Source organism: Mustelus asterias, chromosome 4, assembly GCF_964213995.1.
Source record: "Mustelus asterias chromosome 4, sMusAst1.hap1.1, whole genome shotgun sequence".
In the NCBI taxonomy this organism is placed as follows: Eukaryota; Metazoa; Chordata; class Chondrichthyes; order Carcharhiniformes; family Triakidae; genus Mustelus; species Mustelus asterias.
The window spans coordinates 72,629,108-72,650,996 of NC_135804.1; the positions used below are offsets into that span (position 1 = coordinate 72,629,108).

The 21,889-nt window shown below is 46.4% G+C and overlaps 1 protein-coding gene across 3 annotated transcripts in view; it reads left to right on the plus strand.

Moving 5' to 3' along the window:
• LOC144492778 (coiled-coil domain-containing protein 102A-like) overlaps positions 1–21,151 on the plus strand; it is a 309,064-nt gene extending 287,913 nt beyond the window's left edge. For 2 of the 3 annotated variants that reach the window (XM_078211197.1, XM_078211198.1), the window contains one exon: positions 20,776–21,151. In XM_078211197.1, the coding sequence (XP_078067323.1) occupies positions 20,776–20,902 (127 nt within the window). In that variant the 3' untranslated portion in view covers positions 20,903–21,151. Of the gene's footprint in view, positions 1–15,516; positions 15,774–20,775 lie in introns of all 3 variants that reach the window. The other variant, XR_013497635.1, reaches the window with a different exon arrangement.
• Positions 21,152–21,889: the final 738 nt, after the last annotated feature.

Here is a 21,889-nt window from a genome sequence, read left to right on the forward strand (position 1 = left end):
GCAATATGGCAGCTAGGACAGTGGCATGCTCCTCCTGCCAGATGTGGGCAATTAGGGAACAATCTAGTTTCCCTGACAACTTTGTCTGCAGGAAGTGTGTCCAGTTGCAGCTCCTCACAGACCACATTGTTCAGTTGGAGCGGCAGGTGGATGCACTGCGGCACATACAGGAGGCAGACAGTGTGATAGACACTAGTTACAGGGAGGTTGTCACACCACAGGTTCAGACAGGTAGATGGGTGACTGCCAGGAGAGGCAGGCAGGTGGTGCAGGAGTCTCCTGTGCCTATTTCCCTTTCAAACAGGTATATCATTTTGGAAGCTGTTGAGGGAGATAGCCTGTCAGGGGGAGAGTACTGTGTACAATTTTAATCCCCTTAAGAAAGGATGTATTAGCTTTGGAGGGGGTACAGAGAAGGTTCACCAGGTTGATTCCGGAGATGAGGGGGTTAGCTTATGAGGAGAGATTGAGTAGACTGGGCCTGTACTCATTGGAGTTTAGAAGGTTATGGGGAGATTTTATAGAGACATATAAGATAATGAAGGGGCTAGACAGGGTAGAAGCAGCGAGGTTATTTCCACTTACAATGGAAACAAGAACTAGGGGGCACAGCCTCAAAATACGGGGGAGTCAATTTAGAACAGAGTTGAGGAGGAACTTCTCCCAGAGGGTAGTGAATCTTTAGAATTCTCTGCCCAATGAAGGAGTAGAGGCTACCTTGTTAAATGTGTTTAAGTCACAGATAGATAGATTTTTGGGAATTAAGGGTTATGGGGAGCGGGCGGGTAAGTGGAACTGAACCCACTATCAGATCAGCCATGATCTTATTGAATGGCGGAGCAGGCTTGAGGGGCTAGATGGCCTACTCCTGCTCCTATTTCTTATGTTCTTATACCAGCAGTAGCCAGGCCTGTGACACCACAGCTGGTTCTGCTGTGGGACAGGGTCGGGCAAAGAGCGAGCGAGCAGTAGTAATAGGGGACTCGCTAGTTAGAGGCACCAACAGCCATTTCTGTGGCTGCAATTGAGACTCCAGGATGGTGTGCTGCCTCCCTGGTGCCAGGGTCAAGGACGTCTCTGAGCGATTGCAGGACATTCTTAAGGGGGAGGGTGAGCAGCCAGAGGTCGTTGTACATATTGGTACCAACGACATAGGTAGGAACAGGGATGAGGTCCTGAAATGTGAATATAGAGCGTCAGGCAGAAGGCTAACGTGCAGGACCTCGAAGGTAGTAATTTCAGGACTACTACCAGTAGCGAGTGAAAATAGGAATAGGAGGATTAGGCAGATGAATGCCTGGCTTGAGAGCTGGTGCAGGGGGCAGGGATTTAGATTTTTGGATCATTGGGATCTTTTCTGGGGAAGGGTTACATTTGAACTGAAGGGGAACTAACATCCTGGCGGGGAGATTTGCTAGAGCCACTCGGGAGGGTTTAAACTAGTTTGGCAGGGGGCTGGGATCCAAAACAGTAGGGAGATAGAAGAGAAGTTTGAGGACAGCACGGAAGTTAAAGACAGCACATTAATTAGTAAAGGCAGTGTCAGTGATCCGAGTACCAGACAGATCAGGCAAAAGCAAGACAGAGCAAGGGAAGTCCAGATTAAACTGCATTTATTTCAATTCAAGAGGCCTGATGGGCAAGGCAGATGAACTCAGGGCATTGACGGGTACGTGGGACTGGGATATTATAGCAATTACTGAAACATGGCTAAGGGAGGGACAGGACTGGCAGCCCATAAAAGGCTGCTGAAGAAGATTAGGGCACACGGAGTTGGGGGTAGTGTGTTAAAGTGGATTGGGGACTGGCTATCCGACAGGAAGCAAAGAGTCGGAATAAATGGGTGTTTTTCCGGTTGGAGGAAGGTAACTAGTGGCGTGCCGCAGGGATTGGTACTCGGGCCGCAACTATTTACCATTTATATAGATGATCTGGAGGAGGGGACGGAGTGTAGGGTAACGAAGTTTGCAGACGACACAAAGATAAGTGGAAAAGTGAATCGTGTGGAGGACGGAGAAGATCTGCAGAGAGATTTGGACAGGCTGAGTGAGTGGGCGAGGATATGGCAAATGGAGTATAACGTTGAGAAATGCGAGGTTATACACTTTGGAGGAAATAATAACAAATGGGATTACTATCTCAATGGAAACAAATTAAAATATGCTACCGTGCAAAGGGAACTGGGGGTCCTTGTGCATGAGACGCAAAAGCCCAGTCTGCAGGTGCAACAGGTGATCAAGAAGGCAAATGGGATGTTGGCCTATATCGCGAGGGGGATAGAATATAAAAGCAGGGATGTCTTGATGCACCTGTACAGGGCATTGGTGAGGCCGCAGCTGGAATACTGTGTGCAGTATTGGTCCCCTTATATGAGGAAGGATATATTGGCATTGGAGAGAGTGCAGAGAAGATTCACCAGGTTGATACCGGAGATGAGGGGTTTGGATTATGAGGAGAGGCTGAGGAGATTGGGTTTGTACTCGTTGGAGTTTAGAAGGATGAGGGGGGATCTTATGGAGACTTATAAGATAATGCGGGGGCTGGATAGGGTGGAGGCGGAGAGATTCTTTCCACTTAGTAAGGAAGTTAAAACTAGAGGACACAGTCTCAAAATAAAGGGGGGTCGGTTTAAGACAGAGTTGAGGAGGAACTTCTTCTCCCAGAGGGTGGTGAATCTCTGGAATTCTCTGCCCACTGAGGTGGTGGAGGCTACCTCGCTGAATATGGATGGATTCCTGATCGGTAAGGGAATTAAGGGTTATGGGGATCAGGCGGGTAAGTGGTATTGATCCACGTCAGATCAGCCATGATCTTATTGAATGGCGGGGCAGGCTCGAGGGGCTAGATGGCCTACTCCTGCTCCTATTTCTTATGTTCTTATGTTCTTAATGTTCCAGGGTACAGATGCTATAGGAAAGATAGAACAGGAGGTAAGAGAGGAGGGGGAGTTGCACTTTTGATTCGGGAAAGCATCACGGCCGTACTGAAAGGGGATGTATCCGAGGGTTCGGCCACTATATGAGTAGAACTGAGAAATAAAAACTGAGAAATCACTTTGCTAGGGTTGTACTATAGGCCCCCAAATAGTCAGCGGGAAATTGAGGAACAAATATGTAAGGAGATTACAGATAGCTCCAAGAAAAATAGGGTGGTAATAGTCGGAGATTTTAACTTTCCCAACATTGACTGGGACAGCCATAGTATTAGAGGGTTGGATGGAGAGAAATTTGTTGCGTGTATTCAGGAGGAACTTCTCATTCAGTATGTGGATGGCCCGACTAGAGAGGGGGCAAAACTTGACTTCCTCTTGGGAAATAAGGAAGGGCAGGTGACAGAAATGTTAGTGAGGGTTCACTTTGGGACCAGTGACCATAATTCTATTGGTTTTAAGATAGCTATGGAGATTGATAGGTCTGACCCAAAAGTTAAAATTCTAAATTGGGGCAAGGCCAATTTTGATGGTATCAGGCAAGAAGTTTCAAAGGTTAATTGGGGGAGTCTGTGGAAAGGAAAAGGGACATCTGGTAAGTGGCATGCTTTCAAAAGTGTGTTAACCAGGGTTCAGGGTAAACACATTCCTCTTGGCGTGAAGGGCAAGGCTGGCAGAAGTCGGGAACCCTGGATGACTCGGGATATTGAGGCCCTGGTCAAGAAGAAGAAAGAGGCACATGACATGCATAGGCAGCTGGGATCAAGTGAATCCCTTGAAGAGTATAGGGGGTGTAGGAGTAGAGTTAAGAAAGAAATCAGGAGGGCAAAAAGGGAACACAAAATTGTTTTGGCAGATAAGGCAAAGGAGAATCCAAAGAGCTTCTACAAATACATAAAGGGCAAAAGAGTAACAAGGGAGAGAGTAGGGCCTCTTAAGGATCAACAAGGTAATCTATGTGCGGATCCACAAGAGATGGGTGAGATCCTAAATGAATATTTCTCATCAGTATTTACTGTTGAGAAAAGCATGGATCTTAGGGAACTTGGGGAAATAAATATTGATGTCTTGAGGGGTATACATATTACAGAGGAGGAGGTGCTGGAAGTCTTAAAGCGCATCAAGGTAGATAAATCTGCGGGACCTGATGAGGTATATCCCAGGACATTGTGGGAGACTAAGGAGGAAATTGCGGGTCCCCTAGCCGAGATATTTGAATCATCGTTAGTCACGGGTGAGGTGCCTGAAGATTGGAGAGTGGCAAATGTTGTGCCTTTGTTTAAAAAGGGCTGCAGGGAAAAGCCTGGGAACTACAGGCCAGTGAGCCTCACATCTGTGGTGGGTAAGTTGTTGGAAGGTATTTTGAGAGAGAGGATCGACAGGCATTTAGAGATGCAAGGACTGATTAGGGACAGTCATCATGGCTTTGTGAGTGGAAAATCATGTCTCACAAATTTGATTGAGTTGTTTGAAGGGGTAACCAAGAAGGTTGGTAGGTTGTTGCGTAAAGTTAAATCTCACAGGATCCAGGGTGAGGTATCGAAATGGATACAAAATTGGCTTCTTGAAAGAAGCCAGAGGGTTGTTGGAGAGAGTTGTTTTTCAAACTGGAGGCCTGTAACCAGCGGTGTGCCTCAGGAATCAGTGCTGGGCCCACTGTTACTTGTCATTTATATTAATGATTTGGATGAGAATATAGGAGGCGTAGAACATTACAGCGCAGTACAGGCAATTAGGCCCTCGATGTTGCGCCGACCTGTGAAACTAATCTAAAGCCCATCTAACCTACACTATTCCAATATCATCCATATGTTTATCCAATGACCCTTTAAATGTCCTTAATGTTGGCGAGTCCACTACTGTTGCAGGCAGGGCATTCCACTACTCTCCGAGTGAAGAACCTACCTCTGACACCTGTCCTATATCTATCACCCCTCAATTTAGAGCTATGTCCCCTCGTGCTAGCCATCACCATCCGAGGAAAAAGGCTCTCACTGTCCCACCCTATCTAATCCTCTGATCATCTTGTATGCCTCTATTAAGTCACCTCTTAACCTTCTTCTCTCTAACAAAAACAGCTTTTCCTCATAAGACCTTCCCACCATACCAGGCAACATCCTGGTAAATCTCCTCTGCACCCTTTCCAATGCTTCCTCATCTTTCCTATAATGCGGTGACCAGAACTGTACACAATACTCCAAGTCCGGCCGCACCAGAGTTTTGTACAGTTGCAGCATGACATCATGGCTCCTTATTGATTTCAGTAAGGCATTTGACAAAGTCCCACATGGCAGGTTGGTTACGAAGGTTAAGGCTCATGGGATACAAAGAGAAGTGGCTAGATGGGTGGAGAACTGGCCTGGCCATAGGAGACAGAGAGTAGGGGTCGAAGGGTCTTTTTCCGGCTGACGGTCTGTGACCAGTGGTGTTCCGCAGAGCTCTTGACTGGGACCTCTGCTATTTGTGATATATATAAATTATTTGGAAGAAGGTGTAACTGGTTTCTTTTTATTTATCACAAATACGTTAATACAAAGCAATTACAAATACACAAAAAATACATTACCAATGGCTAACGCCATCCATTGATCAGTTACTATCTTCTATTTCGGAAGGGTTCACTAACGGTCATAGTTTTCCAGGGCATTGCCCTCTCAATACACCTCCAATTACAAATCATAATCTACAAAGTGACAAACATTAGTACAACACAACAAGAATAAACATTGCAGCATCTCCGCCGCCCTCCAGGGCACCGCCTCCCGGGTTTTTCCCCTGCCGGGGGATGCAACCCTCCAGAGGTACTCAGGTCCGGGGGTTCCACCTGACGGATGTTCGACTGGAGGCGGGGGGACAGGAAAACCACCCCGAACCTACTCAATCCGGACTGCCTTCCGGATTTTCGGCTGGGGCGGTGGGAAAAGCTCTCCGGGATACTCAATTCGGCCTGCCTTCCCAATTTTTCTCCCGGAGAACAAAACCCCCCCGGTGTTACCCCTCTGGGTGCCCCGGACACTTTCCCCAACTGGATGTCACACCCCCCGGGGGTCACTCTATCCAGGGGAGGGGAGGGGGGGGGGATACCCCCCAGGCCACAAACAACGCAAAGATATTCCGTTGGTTAGTACAAACACGATACTACAAAACAATTACAAATGAACAAAGAACAAATCTGAAAAAAGGTGTAACTGGTGTTATCAGCAAGTTTGCGGATGACACGAAGATGGCTGGACTTGCGGATAGCGATGAGCATTGTCGGGCAATACAGCAGGATATAGATAGGCTGGAAAATTGGGCGGAGAGGTGGCAGAATTTAATCCAGATAAATGCGAAGTGATGCATTTTGGAAGAAATAATGGAGGGAGGAGTTATACAATAAATGGCAGAGCCATCAATAATATAGAAACACAGAGGGACCTAGGTGTGCAAGTCCACAAATCCTTGAAGGTGGCAACAGAGGTGGAGAAGGTGGTGAAGAAGGCATATGGTATGCTTGCCTTTATAGGACAGGGTATAGAGTATAAAAGCTGGAGTCTGATGATGCAGCTGTATAGAACGCTGGTTAGGCCACATTTGGAGTACTGCGTCCAGTTCTGGTTGCCGCACAACCAGAAGGATGTGGAGGCATTAGAGAAAGTGCAGAGAAGGTTTACCAGGATGTTGCCTGGTATGGGGGGTCTTAGCTATGAGGAGAGAGTGGGTAAACTGGGGTTATTCTCCCTGGAAAGACGGAGAATGAGGGGAGATCTAATAGAGGTGTACAAGATTATGAAGGGTATAGATACGGTGAACGGTGGGAAGCTTTTTCCCAGATCAGAAGTGACGATCACGAGGGGTCACTGGCTCAAGGTGAGAGGGGCGAAGGATAACTCAGATATTAGAGGGATGTTTTTACACAGAGAGTGGTGGGGGCCTGGAATTTGCTGCCAAGCAGGGTGGTGGAGGCAGGCACGCTAACATCGTTTAAGACTTACCTGGATAGTCCAATGAGCAGCCTGGGAATGGAGGGATACAAATGATTGGTCTAGTTGGACCAAGGAGCGGCACAGGCTTAGAGGGCCGAAGGGCCTGTTTTCCTGTGCTGTACTGTTCTTTGTTCTCTTTGTTCTTTAAAACTCAATCCCTCTACCAATAAAAGCTAACACACTGTACGCCGTCTTAACAACCCTACCAACCTGGGTGCCAACTTTCAGGATCTATGCACATGGACACCGAGATCTCTCTGTTCATCCACACTACCAAGTATCTTACCATTAGCCCAGTACTCTGTATTCTTGTTACTCCTTCCAAAGTGAATCACCTCACACTTTTCCGCATTAATCTCCATTTGCCACCTCTCAGCCCAGCTCTGCAGCTTATCTATGTCCCTCTGTAACCTGCAACATCCTTCCGCACTGTCTACAACTCCACCGACTTTAGTGTCATCCGCAAATTTACTAACCCATCCTTCTACGCTCTCATCCAGGTCATTTATAAAAATGACAAACAGCAGCGGCCCCAAAACAGATCCTTGCGGTACACCACTAGTAACTGAACTCCAAGGATGAACATTTCCCATCAACCACCACCCTCTGTCTTCTTACAGCTAGCCAATTCCTGATCCAAACCGCAAAATCACCCTCAATCCCATGCCTCCGTATCTTCTGCAAGAGCCTACCGTGGGGAACCTTATCAAACGCTTTACTGAAATCCATGTACACTACATCAACTGCTTTACCCTTGTCCATCTCTTTGGTCACCTTCTCAAAGAACTCAATAAGGTTTGTGAGGCACGACCTTACCTTTCACAAAACCGTATTGACTATCCCTAATCAAATTGTTCCTTTCTAGATGATTATAAATCCTATCTCTTATAATCCTTTCCAATACTTTGCCCACAACAGAAGTAAGGCTCACTGGTCTATAATTGCCTGGGTTGTCTCTACTCCCCTTCTTGAACAAGGGGACAACATTTGCTATCCTCCAGTCTTCTGGCACTGTTCCTGTAGACAATGACGACATAAAGATCAAAGTCAAAGGCTCTGCAATCTCCTCCCTAGCTTCCCAGAGAATCCTAGGATAAATCCCATCCGGCCCAGGGGACTTATCTATTTTCACACTTTCCAGAATTGCTAACACCTCCTCCCTATGAACCTCAATCCTGTCTAGTCTAATAGCCTGTATCTCAATATTCTCTTCGACAACCTTGTCTTTTTCCTGTGTGAATACCGACAAAAAATATTCATTTAGCGCCTCTCCTATCTCTTCGGACTCCACGCACAACTTCCCATTACTGTCCTTGACTGGCTCTAATCTTACCCTAGTCATTCTTTTATTCCTGACATACCTATAGAAAGCTTCAGGGTTTTCCTCGATCCTACCTGCCAAAGACTTCTCATGTCCCCTCCTGGTTCTTCTTAGCTCTCTCTTCAGGTCTTTCCTGGCTAACTTGTAACTCTCAAGCGCCCTAACTGAGCCTTCATGTCTCATCTTTACATAAGTCTCCTTCTTCCTCTTCACAAGAGATTCAACTTCTTTCGTAAACCACAGTTCCCTCGCTCAACTACTTCCTCCCTGCCTGACAGGTACATACTTATCAAGAACATGCAGTAGCTGATCCTTGAACAAGCTTCACATTTTAATTGTGCCCATCCTCTGCAGATTTCTTCCCCATCCTCTGCTTCCTAAATCTCGCCTAATCGCATCATAATTTCCTTTCCCCCAGCTATAACACTTGCCCTGCGGTATATACCTATCCCTTTCCTTCGCTAAAGTAAACGTAACTGAATTGTGGTCACTATCACCAAAGTGCTCACCAACCTCCAAATCTAACACCTGGCCTGGTTCATTACCCAGTACCAAATCCAATGTGGCCTCGCCTCTTGTTGGCCTCGCCTCTTGTTGGCCTATCTACATCGTTTAGTAAGTTTGCAGATGACACCAAGATTGGTGGCATGGTGGACAGTGAAGAAGGTTATCTCCAATTGCAGCGGGATCTTGATCAATTGGGCCAGTGGGCTGACGAATGGCAGATGGAGTTTAATTTAGACAAATGCGAGGTAATGCATTTTGGTAGATTGAACCAGGGCAGGACTTACTCAGTTAATGGTAGGGCGTTGGGAAGAGTTACAGAACAAAGAGATCTGGGGTACATGTTCATAGCTCCTTGAAAATGGAGTCACAGGTGGACAGAGTGGTGAAGAAGGCATTCAGCATGCTTGGTTTCATCAGTCAGAACATTGAATACACGAGTTGGGACGTCTTGTTAAAGTTGTACAAGACATTGGTAAGGCCACACTTGGAATACTGTGTGCAATTCTGGTCACCCGATCATAGAAAGGATATTATTAAACTAGAAAGAGTGCAGAAAAGATTTACTCGGATGCTACCGGGACTTGATGGATTGAGTTATAAGGAGAGGCTGGATAGACTGGGACTTTTTTCTTTGGAGCGTAGGAGGCTGAGGGGTGACCTTATGGAGGTCTATAAAATAATGAGGGGCATAGACAAGGTAGATAATCAATATCTTGTCCCAAAGGTAGGGGAATCTAAAACTAGAGGGCATAGGTTTAAGGTGAGAGGGGAGAGATACAAAAGTGTCCAGAGGGGCAATTTTTTCACAGAGGGTGGTGAGTGTCTGGAACAAGCTGCCAGAGGTAGTAGTAGAGGCGGGTACAATTTTATCTTTCAAAAAGCATTTAGATAGTTACATGAGTATGACAGGTATAGAGGGATATGGGCCAAATGCGGGCAATTGGGATTAGTTTAGGGTTTTTTTTTTAAAAGGCGGCATGGACAAGTTGGGCCGAAGGGCCTGTTTCCATGCTGTAAACCTCTATGACATGTTAATGACATTTAAGTCTTATCTGGATAGACAAATGAACAGGCGGGGAATAGAAGGATACAGACCGTTAGATCGATAGGACAACGTTATCGGCGCAACCTTGGTGGGCCAAAGGGCCTGTTCCTGTGCTGTACTGTTCTTTGTTCCTGTACAAATTGACAAGGGCGCAGTGGTTAGCACTGCTGCTTCACAGCTCTAGGGACATGGCTTCGATTCCCGGCTTGGGTCACTATCTGTGTGGAGTTTGCATGTTCTCCCTGTGTCTGTGTGGGTTTCCTCCACGTGCTCCAGTTTTCTCCCACAGTCGAAAGATGTGCGGGTTAGATTGATTGGCCATGCTAAATTGCCCATAGTGTTCAGGGATGTGTAGGTTAGAGAAATTAGCGGGGTAAATGTGTGGAGTTGTGGGGATCGGGCCTGGGATGGGTGCACACTCAATGGGCTGAATGGCCTCCTTCTGCACTGTAGTGTTTTTATGATTCTATGACATACAGCACCATTCCCAGTGTTCCTGTACTGAGTGATTTACAGCAGCATTCCCGGTTGTTCCTGTACTGATTGATGTACACAACATTCCCGAGTGTTCCTGTACAGAGTGATGTAGAACAGCACTCCTGAGTGTTCCTGTGCTGAGTGATGTACAGCAGCATACCGAGTGTTCTTGTACTGAGTGACATACAGTAGCATTCCCGAGGGTTCCTGTACTGAGTGATGTACAGCAGCATTCCCGGGTGTTCCTGTTTTGAGTGATGTACAGCAGCATTCCCATGTGTTCCTGTACAGTGTGATGTAGAGCAGCATTCCCGAGTGTTCCTGTACAGAGTGATGTAGAGCAGCATCCCTGGCGAGGCAGTGGCCTAGCGGTATTAACAGTAGACTATTAATCCAGAAACTCAGTTAATGTTTCTGGGGATTTCCTTTCCACCATGGTGGAGTTTGAATCCAATAAAGAAAATCTGGAATTAAGAATCTACTGATGACCATGAAACCATTGTCGATTGTCAGAAAACCCATCTTCTTCACTCATGTCCTTTAGGGAAGAAAATTTGCTGTCCTTACCTAGGCTGGCCTACATGAGACACCAGAGCCACAGCAATGTGGTTGACTCTCAATGCCCTCAGGCAACTATGGATGGGTAATAAATGCTGGAAGCCAGCGACGCCCATGTCCTGTACAGAGTGACGTACAGCAGCATACCAGAGTGTTCCTGTACTGAGTGACATACATCAGCATTCCCGTGTGTTCGTGTACTGAGTGACATACAGCAGCATTCCCAGGTGTTCCTGTCCAGAGTGACGTACAGCAGCATTCCCAAATGTTCCTGTACTGAGTGACGTACATCAACATTTGCAAATGCTCCTGTACTGAGTGACATATGCTGTAGAGCTGTTGTATGAGGTGGTTGAGGAGTGAGAGAGAGGTGCAATGGCAAAGTCTCTCAGCGTAGTAGTGACATACAACAGCATTCCCAAGTGTTTCGGTACGGAGTTACATACAGCAGCATTCCCGAGTATTCCTGTACAGAGTGATGTACAGCAGTGTTCCCAAAAGGCATTGTGTATTGGGAAAGGAATAACTGGCGATCTAGTTTTGAGAGACTCCTTGGGGATGAGCGACCATAATACAATATAATTCTTTATTGGATGTAGAGTGACTTGGTTGCTTCTGAGACAAGGATCGAGACGAGGTGACTGGGAGCGAGGAAGTTAGCTCGCAAACAGAGAAGGGTTATAGACGGTGCAAGAGGGAGGACGGACGGGGGAAAGAGAAGGGGAGAGCTCAGACCAAAGGATTGAGATGTGTTTACTTTAATGCCAGGAGTATAGTGAATAAAGGGGATGAGCTCAGAGCGTGGATCGATGCCTGGAAGTGTCATGTGGTGGCCATTACGGAGACTTGGATGTCTCAGGGACAGGACTGGATACTACAGGTGCCGGGATTCAGATGTTTCAGGAAGGACAGGGAGGGAGGCAAGAGAGGGGGTGGAGTGGCACTGCTGATCAGGAATAGTGTCACAGCTGTAGAGAAGGTGTATGCTGTGGAGGGATTGTCTACAGAGTCTCTGTGAATGGAAGTTCGGAGTGGGAAGGGGTCGATCACTTTGCTGGGAGTTTTCTATAGGCCGCCCAATAGTAACAGGGAGGTGGAGGAGCAGATAGGGAAACAGATCCTGGAGAGTTGCAATAATAGCAGAATTGTTGTGATGGGAGACTTTAATTTCCCAAACATAGATTGGAATATCCCAAGGGTAAGGGGATTGGATGGGGAGGAGTTTGTTAGGTATGTTCAGGAAGGTTTCCTGACACAGCATGTGGACAAGCCTACAAGAGGAGAGGCTGTACTTGATCTGATACTGACCAATGAGCCTGGACAGGTGTCAGATCTCTCAGTGGGAGAGCATCTTGGGGATAGCGATCATAACTCTACCTCCTTTATGCTTGCATTGGAAAAAGAGAGGATCAGACAAGCTAGGAAAGCGTTTATATGGAGTATGGGGAAATATGAAGGCATAAGGCAGCAAATTAGAGGAGTAAATTGGAAGGAGGTATTCTCGGGGAGATCTACTGAAGAGTTTTTCAAGGAATGTCTGTCTAGAGTTCTACAGGACAATGTTCCGAGCGACAGGGAGGAGTCGGGAGGTTAAAGGAACCGTGGTGCACGAAAGCTGTGCAGGACCTAGTCGAGAAGAAAAGGAAAGCATACAAAAGGTTCAGAGAGCTTGGCGAAGATAGGGATCTAGATGAGTATACGGCTTGTAGGAAGGAAATTAGGAGAGCCAGAAGCAGTCACGAGAAGGCCTTGGCAAGTAGAATTAAGGAAAACCCTAAGGCGTTCTATAAATATGTGAAGAGTAAAAGGATGAGACGTGAAGGAATAGGGCCTATAAAAGGTGAAGGCGGGAAAATCAGTTCGGAACCAGTAGAAATGGCAGAGGTGCTTAATGAGTATTTTGCCTCAGTTTTCACAGAGGAGGACATGGGTGGATGTACTGTGGGCGTGCGGTGGACTGAAAAGATTGAGTATGTGGACTTTAACAAAGAGGTTGTGCTGGAATCTTTGAATGGCATCAAGATAGATAAGTCGCCGGGTCCGGATGGGATGTACCCCAGGTTACTGTGGGAGGCGAGGGAAGAGATTGCAGAGCCTCTGGCGATGATCTTTGCGTCGTCGATGGAGATGGGAGAGGTGCCGGAGGATTGGTGGATTGTGGATGTGGTTCCTATTTTCAAGAAGGGGAATAGGGATAGCCCAGGAAATTACCGACCGGTGAGTCTAACCTCAGTGGTTGGTAAGCTGATGGAGAAGATCCTGAGGGACAAGATTTATGAGCATTTAGAGAGGTTTAGTATGCTCAAGAATGCTCAGCATGGCTTTGTCAAAGGCAGTTCGTGCCTTACGAGCCTGGTGGAGTTCTTTGAAAATGTGACTCAACACATTGACGAAGGGAAAGCAGTAGATGTGGCTTATATGGATTTTAGCAAGGCGTTCGATAAGGTCCCCCATGCAAGGCTTCTCGAAAAAGTGAGAGGGCATGGAATCCAAGGAGCTGCTGCCCTGTGGATCCAGAACTGGCTTGCCCAAAAGAGGCAGAGAGTGTGTATAGATGGGTCTTTTTCTAATTGGAGGTTGGTCACCAGTGGTGTGCCCCAGGGATCTGTTCTGGGACCCTTGCTGTTTGTCATTTTCATAAATGACCTGGATGAGGGAGTGGAGGGATGGATTGGTAAGTTTGCCGATGACATGAAGGTTGATGGGGTTGTGGATAGTCTGGAGGGTTGTCAGAAGTTACAGAGGGACATAGATAGGATGCAAGACTGGGCGGAGAAGTGGCAGATGGACTTCAACCCAGATAAATGCGTAGTGGTCCATTTTGGCAGGTCAAATGGGATGAAGGAGTACAATATAAAGGGAAAGACTCTTAGTACGGTAGAGGATCAGAAGGACCTTGGGGTCTGGGTCCATAGGACTCTAAAATTGGCCCCGCAGGTGGAGGAGGTGGTTCAGAAGGCGTATGGTCTGCTGGCCTTTAGCAATCGAGGGACTGATAAAGGCCAGAAACACAGAGGGTATAGAGTGTAAAAGCTGGAGTCTGATGATGCAGCTGTATAGGCCACATTTGGAGTACTGCGTCCAGTTCTGGTCGCCGCACTACCAGAAGGACGTGGAGGCATTAGAGAGAGTGCAGAGAAGGTTTACCAGGATGTTGCCTGGTATGGAGGGTCTTAGCTATGAGGAGAGATTGGGTAAACTGGGGTTGTTCTCCCTGGAAAGACAGAGAACGAGGGGAGATCTAATAGAGGTGTACAAGATTATGAAGGGGATAGATAGGGTGAACGGTGGGAAGCTTTTTCCCAGATCAGAAGTGACGTTCACGAGGGGTCATAGGTTCAAGGTGAAGGGGGGGAGGTTTAACACAGATATCAGAAGGACATATTTTACACAGAGGGTGGTGGGGGCCTGGAATGCGCTGCCAGGCAAGGTGGTGGAGGCGGGGACACTGGGAACGTTTAAGACTTATCTAGATAGCCATATGGAGGGATACAAAAGAATGGTCTAGTTTGGACCAGGGAGCGGCACGGGCTTGGAGGGCCGAAGGGCCTGTTCCTGTGCTATATTGTTCTTTGTTTGTTTGTTCTTATTGGGCCTTCGACATAATGATACAATACACATCTCCTTTCCCTGCCAGACTAGTTTAAACTCCTCCCAACAGCACTAGCAAACCTAACCTAAAGGTAGGTTCTTTACTCAGAGTAATAAGAGCGTGGAATGCCTGCCTGCAACAGTCGTGGACTCGTCAACATTAAGGGCATTTAAAGGGCCATTGGATAAACATATGGATGATATTGGAATAGTGTAGGTTCGATTGGTTTCACAGGTCGGTGCAACATTGAGGGCCGAAGGGCCTGTACTGCGCTGTAATGTTCTATGTTGTACCCGCAAGGGTGTTGGCCTTATTGTGATTCAGGTGTAGACTGCCCCGTTTTTACATGTCCCACCTTCCTCAGAAACAGTTCCAGGAATCTAAAACCCTCCCTCTTGCTGGTGCAATGTATTGACGCAATGTCTTGAGGCATGTATTCATCTGTCCTATTTACTATTTCCTCACACGTGGCATCAGGAATAACCCAGAGATTACAACCATTGAGATCCTGCTTTTTTATCGACTGCTGAGCTCCCTGAATTCTTGGTGCAAGATATCATTCCTCATTTTACCTATTGTTGGTACCAACATGTACTACAACCTCTAACTCACCGCCCTCACCTTTCAGGGTGCCCTGCAGTCGTTAAGTGACATTCCTGACCCTGCCATTAGGGAGACAACACACGATCCTGGAGTCACGTCTTTGGCCATAGAAACGCCTGTCTGCTCCCCTGACTAAAGAATCCCCTATCACTATTGCTCTTCCTTTTTTCCTCCTCCCTCGCCCCCCTCGCCACCCCCCTCACCCCCCCCCGCGCCCCCCCCCCCCTCCGCGGCGCCCCCCCCCCTCCGCGCCCCCCCTCCGCGGCCCCACCCTCCCCGCGGCCCCCCCCTCCCCGCGGTCCCCGCGCCCCCCCTCCCCCGCGCCTCCCCCCCCCCCCCCCCCCATACAGCCAAGCCACTTGTGATGTCAGAAGTTTGGCTGTAACTGCACTTCTCCGAAGTACCAGTGCCCTTATCAGCTTCCAAAATGGAGTACCAGTTACTGAGTGCGGACTCCTGCACTACCTGTCTGTTCTTTCTGCATTGTCTGGTGATCACCCATTCCCTTCTTTCCTCTAGGTCCTTGAGCTGTGGTGTGACCACCTCTCTAAGTGTGCTATCAACGTAACTCTCAGCATGAGGGATGCGTCACAGTGCCTCCAACTGCTGCTAAAGCTCTGAAATCCAGAGCTCCAGCTTCTGCAGTTGGGAGTACTTCCTGCACATGTGTTCATCTTGGACACCGGAAGCATCCAGGATTCCCCATGTGTGACAAGCCACATGTTCCACTCGGCTGTCCTCACCTGACGTCTCTTAACTGTAAAATGTAGATACAGGTAATAAGTAATACTTTCCCAATGAACAATATGTTTCTTTTAGCTTCAGCTAATTGAACACAGTCCCTAAATTCAGTTAAAAGCAAAATGCTGCGGATGCTGGAAGCTGAAACAAAAATGGAAAGTGCTGGAAAATCTCAGCAGGCCTGACAGCATCTGTGAAAAGAGAATAGAGCTAATGTTTCTTTGTCAGTTACTCACCAACCAATCAGCTTACTGCTTTCCTGTGACATTACTCTTGGATTTTTCAAATCAGCGCACTGTTTGGCTGCTGTCTCGGTGAAGAGAATGAAGAGAGGTAACACAGAGGAGAATAAGCTGCTAGAAGAGGGAGGTGTAGGAGAGAGAATTCTTGGCAAGAGGCGATATCTATCAAATTCTTTAGGAAGCAATTGTCTTAATTCAACATCAGCCAGGACCAGTGCGACAACTGCAGTCTCGAAGCAGGGCAAGGACTTTCAATGTTGCTGCAAACTTTAATTTTTAAGCATCTTTGCATTAGCCTTCCAGGCTGGTGCTTGAAATATAACTAACATCTAGCGGTTTATAAACAATAAGAAGTCTCATAACACCAGGTTAAAGTTCAACAGGTTTATTTGGAATCACAAGCTTTCAGAGGTGAGTGATGAATGGGCAGCGTTCCAAAAGCTCATGATTCCAAATAAACCTGTTGGACTTTAACCTGGTGTTGTGAGACTTCTTACTGTGCCCACCTCGGTCCAACACCGGCATCTCCACATCAGTTTGTAAATACACAAGGGAGGTCAGTGGAGTATTTTAGACAGAGGGAATTGCATCCAAGAAATTTTATGCTCCCTCCACCTCACCTCAGAACACTCCATGAACTCTTATTTTCCACAATAACCTTTGATGTGGCAGCTTGTCAAATGCCTTCTGGTAATCTTAAGTATGAAGTCTCACAACACCAGGTTAAAGTCCAACAGGTTTATTTGGTAGCAAAAACCATAAGCTTTCGGAGCGCTGCTCCTTCGTCAGATGGAGTGGAAATGTGCTCTCAAACAGTGCAGAGACACAAAATCAAGTTACAGAATACTGATTAGAATGCGAATCCCTAAAGCCAGCCAGGTCTTAAAGGTACAGACAATGTGGGTGGAGGGAGCATTAAACACAGGTTAAAGAGATGTGTATTGTCTCCAGACAGAACAGTTAGTGAGATTCTGCAAGTCCAGGAGGCAAGCTGTGGGCGGCAAGCTTGGAGGCAATCTTAAGTATAGCACATCTACCGGTTCCCCTTTATCCACAACGCTTTTTACTTCCTCAAAAACCTCCGATAAATTAATCAATTATAATTTCCCTTTCACAATGCATGTTGACTCGGCCTCATTGCATTGAAATTTTCAAAATGTCTTACTATAAGCTCCTTAATAATAGATTCCAGTAATGTCCCAACGAAAGGTGTTAAACTAACTGGCTTTTTGTTTCCTGCTCTCTGTGTCCCTCTTTTGTTGAATAGAGAACCTACATTCCTTATTTTCCAACCCAATGGAACCTTTCCAGAATCTAAGGAATTTTGCAAAATTGAAAGCAATGTATCTACTATCACAACCACCACTTCCTTTATGATCCTGAGATAAAGTTCATCAGGGCCTGGCGGCTTACCAGATAGTCATTTTCTTCGTACATTTTCCCAGGTATTGTAACTAAGATTCCCCTTTCCTTCCACCTCCTGATTCACAATTATTTTCTTTTTAAATACCTCTGGAAACTTATCTTTTTTTGTACTTCTAGTGAGTGGGTGGACGATGGTACACTGCTACTTCACAGCACCAGAGACCCGGGTTCGATTTCAGCCTTGGGTGACTGTCGGTGTGGAGTTTGCACATTCTCTCCGTGTCTGCATGGGTTTCCTCCCACAGTCCAAAGATTAGGTCATAGAGTCATACATGGCAGAAAGGGCCGTTTGGCCCATCGAGGCTGCACTGACAATAACTACCACTAGAGGCTCACTAATCCCATTTTCCAGCACTTGGCCCATATCCTTGAATGTTGTGAGATTTCAAGTGCTCACCCAGGTATTTTTAAAGATTGGAAGGTAAGGATTCTGGCCTCCACTACCTTCCCAGGTAGTATACGCCATCACTCTCGAGTGAAAAATGTTTCTCTCAAACCCCCTCTAAATCTCCTGCCTCTTACCAAACAACTATGCCCCCAGGTAGATTAGCCATTGTAAATGTGTGAGGTCACAGGGATAGGGGGAGTGGGAGGGGCTGGGTAAGATGCTCTGTCAAAGAGTCAGACTTGATGGGCCAAATGGCCTCCTTCTGCACTGTAGGGATTCCATGGTTGCTTGGAGCTTGCTCTTGAGCTATAATTTCTCCTGCCTTATTAAGCCGGGCGGCATGGTGGCACAGTGGTTGGCACGGCTGCCTCACAACGCCAGGGACCTGGGTTCGATTCCCGGCTTGGGTCACTATCTGTGTGGAGTTTGCACGTTCTTCCCATGTCTGCGTGGTTTTCCTCCAGGAGATCCAGTTTCCTCCCACGGCCTGTCCAAACAGGCGCCGGAGTGGCAACTAGGGGAATTTCACAGTAACTTCATTGCAGTGTTAACGTAAGCCTTACTTGTGACTAATAAATAAAATAATCTCTTTGTTATTTTGTTTTTTTTAATGTTCTGTCCAATCTTCTGATCTGCCACTCGGGTTTGCAGAATTGTATGTTTCTTTCTTTTGATTCAGTACTATCTTTAACTTATTCCCTTTGAGCCTGTCTTTCTTATTGAAGTGCATCTCTTCTGAGCAGTCTGAAATATCTCTTTAAATGTCTGCCACTCCTCCCTTCCTCAAATTGAATGTGAAATTCAATCATATTCTGATCACTGCTACCTAGGGGTGCCTTCTCTATGAGGTTATGAATGAATCCTCCCTCATTGCACATGACCATATTCAGTATAATCTGTCTCTGGTTGATGCTAAACCAGGCTGCTCTACGAACAGCTATGAACTCATCATCCAGGCTACTTTTATCACTACCTTTCCCATAAGCCCCAATTATTTCATCCTTTACACTCTGTCCCACACTGAATGGCCTCCTTCTGTGTTTTAAATGTTATTTTGCCATGTGGTTGTGCTGAATGTTGAAATGTTGGTTTTCACTCAAGATGCTTAATTTTGAGAATTTTGTCCTCTATCTCGGTTCTCTTAAGGTAAAGGAGAAGTTTAAATTTGAGCCAGGGTGAGATGCAGGTAAAGACTCCACATCGCAGGTGAATAAGGTAGTCAAAAAGGCAGACGGCATGCTTGGCTTCATTGGTTGGGGCATTGAGTATAAAATTTGGCAGGTCATGCTGCAGCTATACAGAACCTGACTTAGACCTCATTTAGAATATTGTATACAATTCTGTTCGTCACACTACCAGAAGGGATGTGGATGCATTGGAGAGGGTATAGAAGTTTACCAGGATGTTGCCTGGTCTGGAGGGTATGAGCTATGAGGAGAGGTTGGATAAATTTGGTTTGTTCTCACTGGAACGACGGAGGTTGAAGGGTGACCAGCGAAAAACCGCACCGACCTCCTCAGAAGACAAACACGGGACACGGTGGACAGAGTACCCTTCGTCATCCAGTACTTCCCCGGAGCGGAGAAGCTACGGCATCTCCTCCGGAGCCTTCAACATGTCATTGATGAAGACGAACATCTCGCCAAGGCCATCCCCACACCCCCACTTCTTGCCTTCAAACAACCACACAACCTCAAACAGACCATTGTCCGCAGCAAACTACCCAGCCTTCAGGAGAACAGTGACCACGACACCACACAACCCTGCCACAGCAACCTCTGCAAGACGTGCCGGATCATCGACACGGATGCCATCATCTCACGTGAGAACACCATCTACCAGGTACACGGTACCTACTCTTGCAACCCGGCCAACATTGTCCACCTGATACGCTGCAGGAAAGGATGTCCCGAGGCATGGTACATTGGGGAAACCATGCAGACGCTACGACAACGGATGAATGAACACCGCTCGACAATCACCAGGCAAGACTGTTCTCTTCCTGAGGGGGAGCACTTCAGCAGTCACGGGCATTCAGCCTTGGATCTTCAGGTAAGCGTTCTCCAAGGTGGCCTTCACAACACACGACAGCGCAGAGTCGCTGAGCAGAAACTGATAGCCAAGTTCCGCACACATGAGGACGGCCTAAACCGGGATGTTGGATTTATGTCACATTATCAGTAACCCCCACAGCTTGCCTCCTGGGCTTGCAGAATCTCACTAGCTGTTCTGTCTGGAGACAATACACATCTCTTTAACCTGTGTTTAATGTTCCCTCCACCCACATTGTCTGTATCTTTAAGACCTGGCTGGCTGTAGGGATTCGCATTCTAATCAGTATTCTGTGACTTGATTTTGTGTCTCTGCACTGTTTGAGAGCACATTTCCACTCCATCTGACGAAGGAACAGCACTCCGAAAGCTTATGGTATTTGCTACCAAATAAACCTGTTGGACTTTAACCTGGTGTTGTGAGACTTCTTACAGAGATTTACAAGGCATGGACAGAGTGGATAGTCCTCTTTCCTAGGGTAGAAAAGTCAAGTACTAGGGGACATATGTTTAAGGTGCATGGGGAAAAGTTTAAAGGAGATGTGCAAGGCAAGTTTTTTACACAGAAGATGGTGAATGTCTGAAACGCACTGCCCAGGAAGGTGGTGGGAGCAGATACGATAGCGGCATTTAAGGGGCAACTAGACAAATACATGAATACGTTGGGAATGGAAGGATATGGACTCTGCAAGTGCACACGGTTTTAGTTTAGGCAGACATCATGATCGGCGCAGGCTTGGAGGGCCAAAGGGCATGTTCCTCTGCTGTACTGTTCTTTTGTATCCTAGGAGCACTGGTATTGCTCTCATAGCCTCAGTCTTCTCTGTACCAGGGACCTGGCTCTGTCACCTGCTTCTCACTAAAGTCAGTAGATTTTGTGTAACCTGGGATAATCTCTTCAATCCTAAGAATTGTCTTCTATGTTACGCAGGTTGCGGAGGCAGCAGAACCCCCTGCTGTTTGGGAAAAGGAGTTCTCGTTTTGGGCCGGATGACCCCAGTGAGACTGGGAGTGATTTTGATGATGATCCCGAGGAGTTACAGCTGCAGGTTCCATAAGAAGAGTAAGAATAACGAGTGAATTGTCAGCCTCTATGTAGCAGGGTGATGACTCAAGTGGTTATGGAGGAAAGCTTTCAATACTGTGTGGAAATACAGGGTCTCCTGCCTTTAAAACACAATTCTCTTCAAACAGCTGTCACGAATGAATGGCATATGCTTTATAAGATACTTGTACATTTTAACAGATCATTATAAACTATATATTTACATGAATTTTCTATAATAAACTGATGTATTTAGAGGATGGTCCAGTGTGTTTGTGAGTTTTTTGAAATATTTCATCAGCCCCAGATACCAAGCATCAGAACAAAAGGAGTCAGCCACTTAACTGCTCCAAAACACTCCTTTAACTTAATCATAAAATTTGTGTGTAATTGTTAACACGGATGACATAAACGTCTATGTGAAGCTACAATTGTCTCTGAGCAGACAAAATTGAGAGTTCACAGATTTCTCCCAGAATCCCCCCAGATGATTGTCTTATCAGAGTTTCCAAACTCCAGTCCCAAAAATATGCTCAAAATTTCCTTTCATAGCATACATTCACTTTGTGGTTTGCAATCCATCGAGATTTTGCAAATTACACTTTTGAACAAAGTTTCTGCTCCACTTTTAACAGAGAGTCATCGAACCATACAACACAGAAGCAGTCAGCTTCTCATCAGGAGTTTGAAGAGATTTAATAAAACTGTTTAAAATCATATAGGGTATTGTCAGACTCAATAAGGAGAAATGGTTTCCAGTGACTAGAGGGTCAGGAAGCAGAGGGAAACATGAGCCTGAATTTTCCCATGTCAGGCTGTCACCATCCCAGTTAATGTTCTGACTGGATGGAACCCTGGCGCAGAAGACCATAGCTTTTACTTTTTTTAATCAAACGTGGAGGAACAGAGTCACAGGACTGCTAATTAATTTTAAAACAAGAAAAAAAACATTTATTGAACATGTAAAATGGATTATAATACAACACTCCTTTAACTTAAC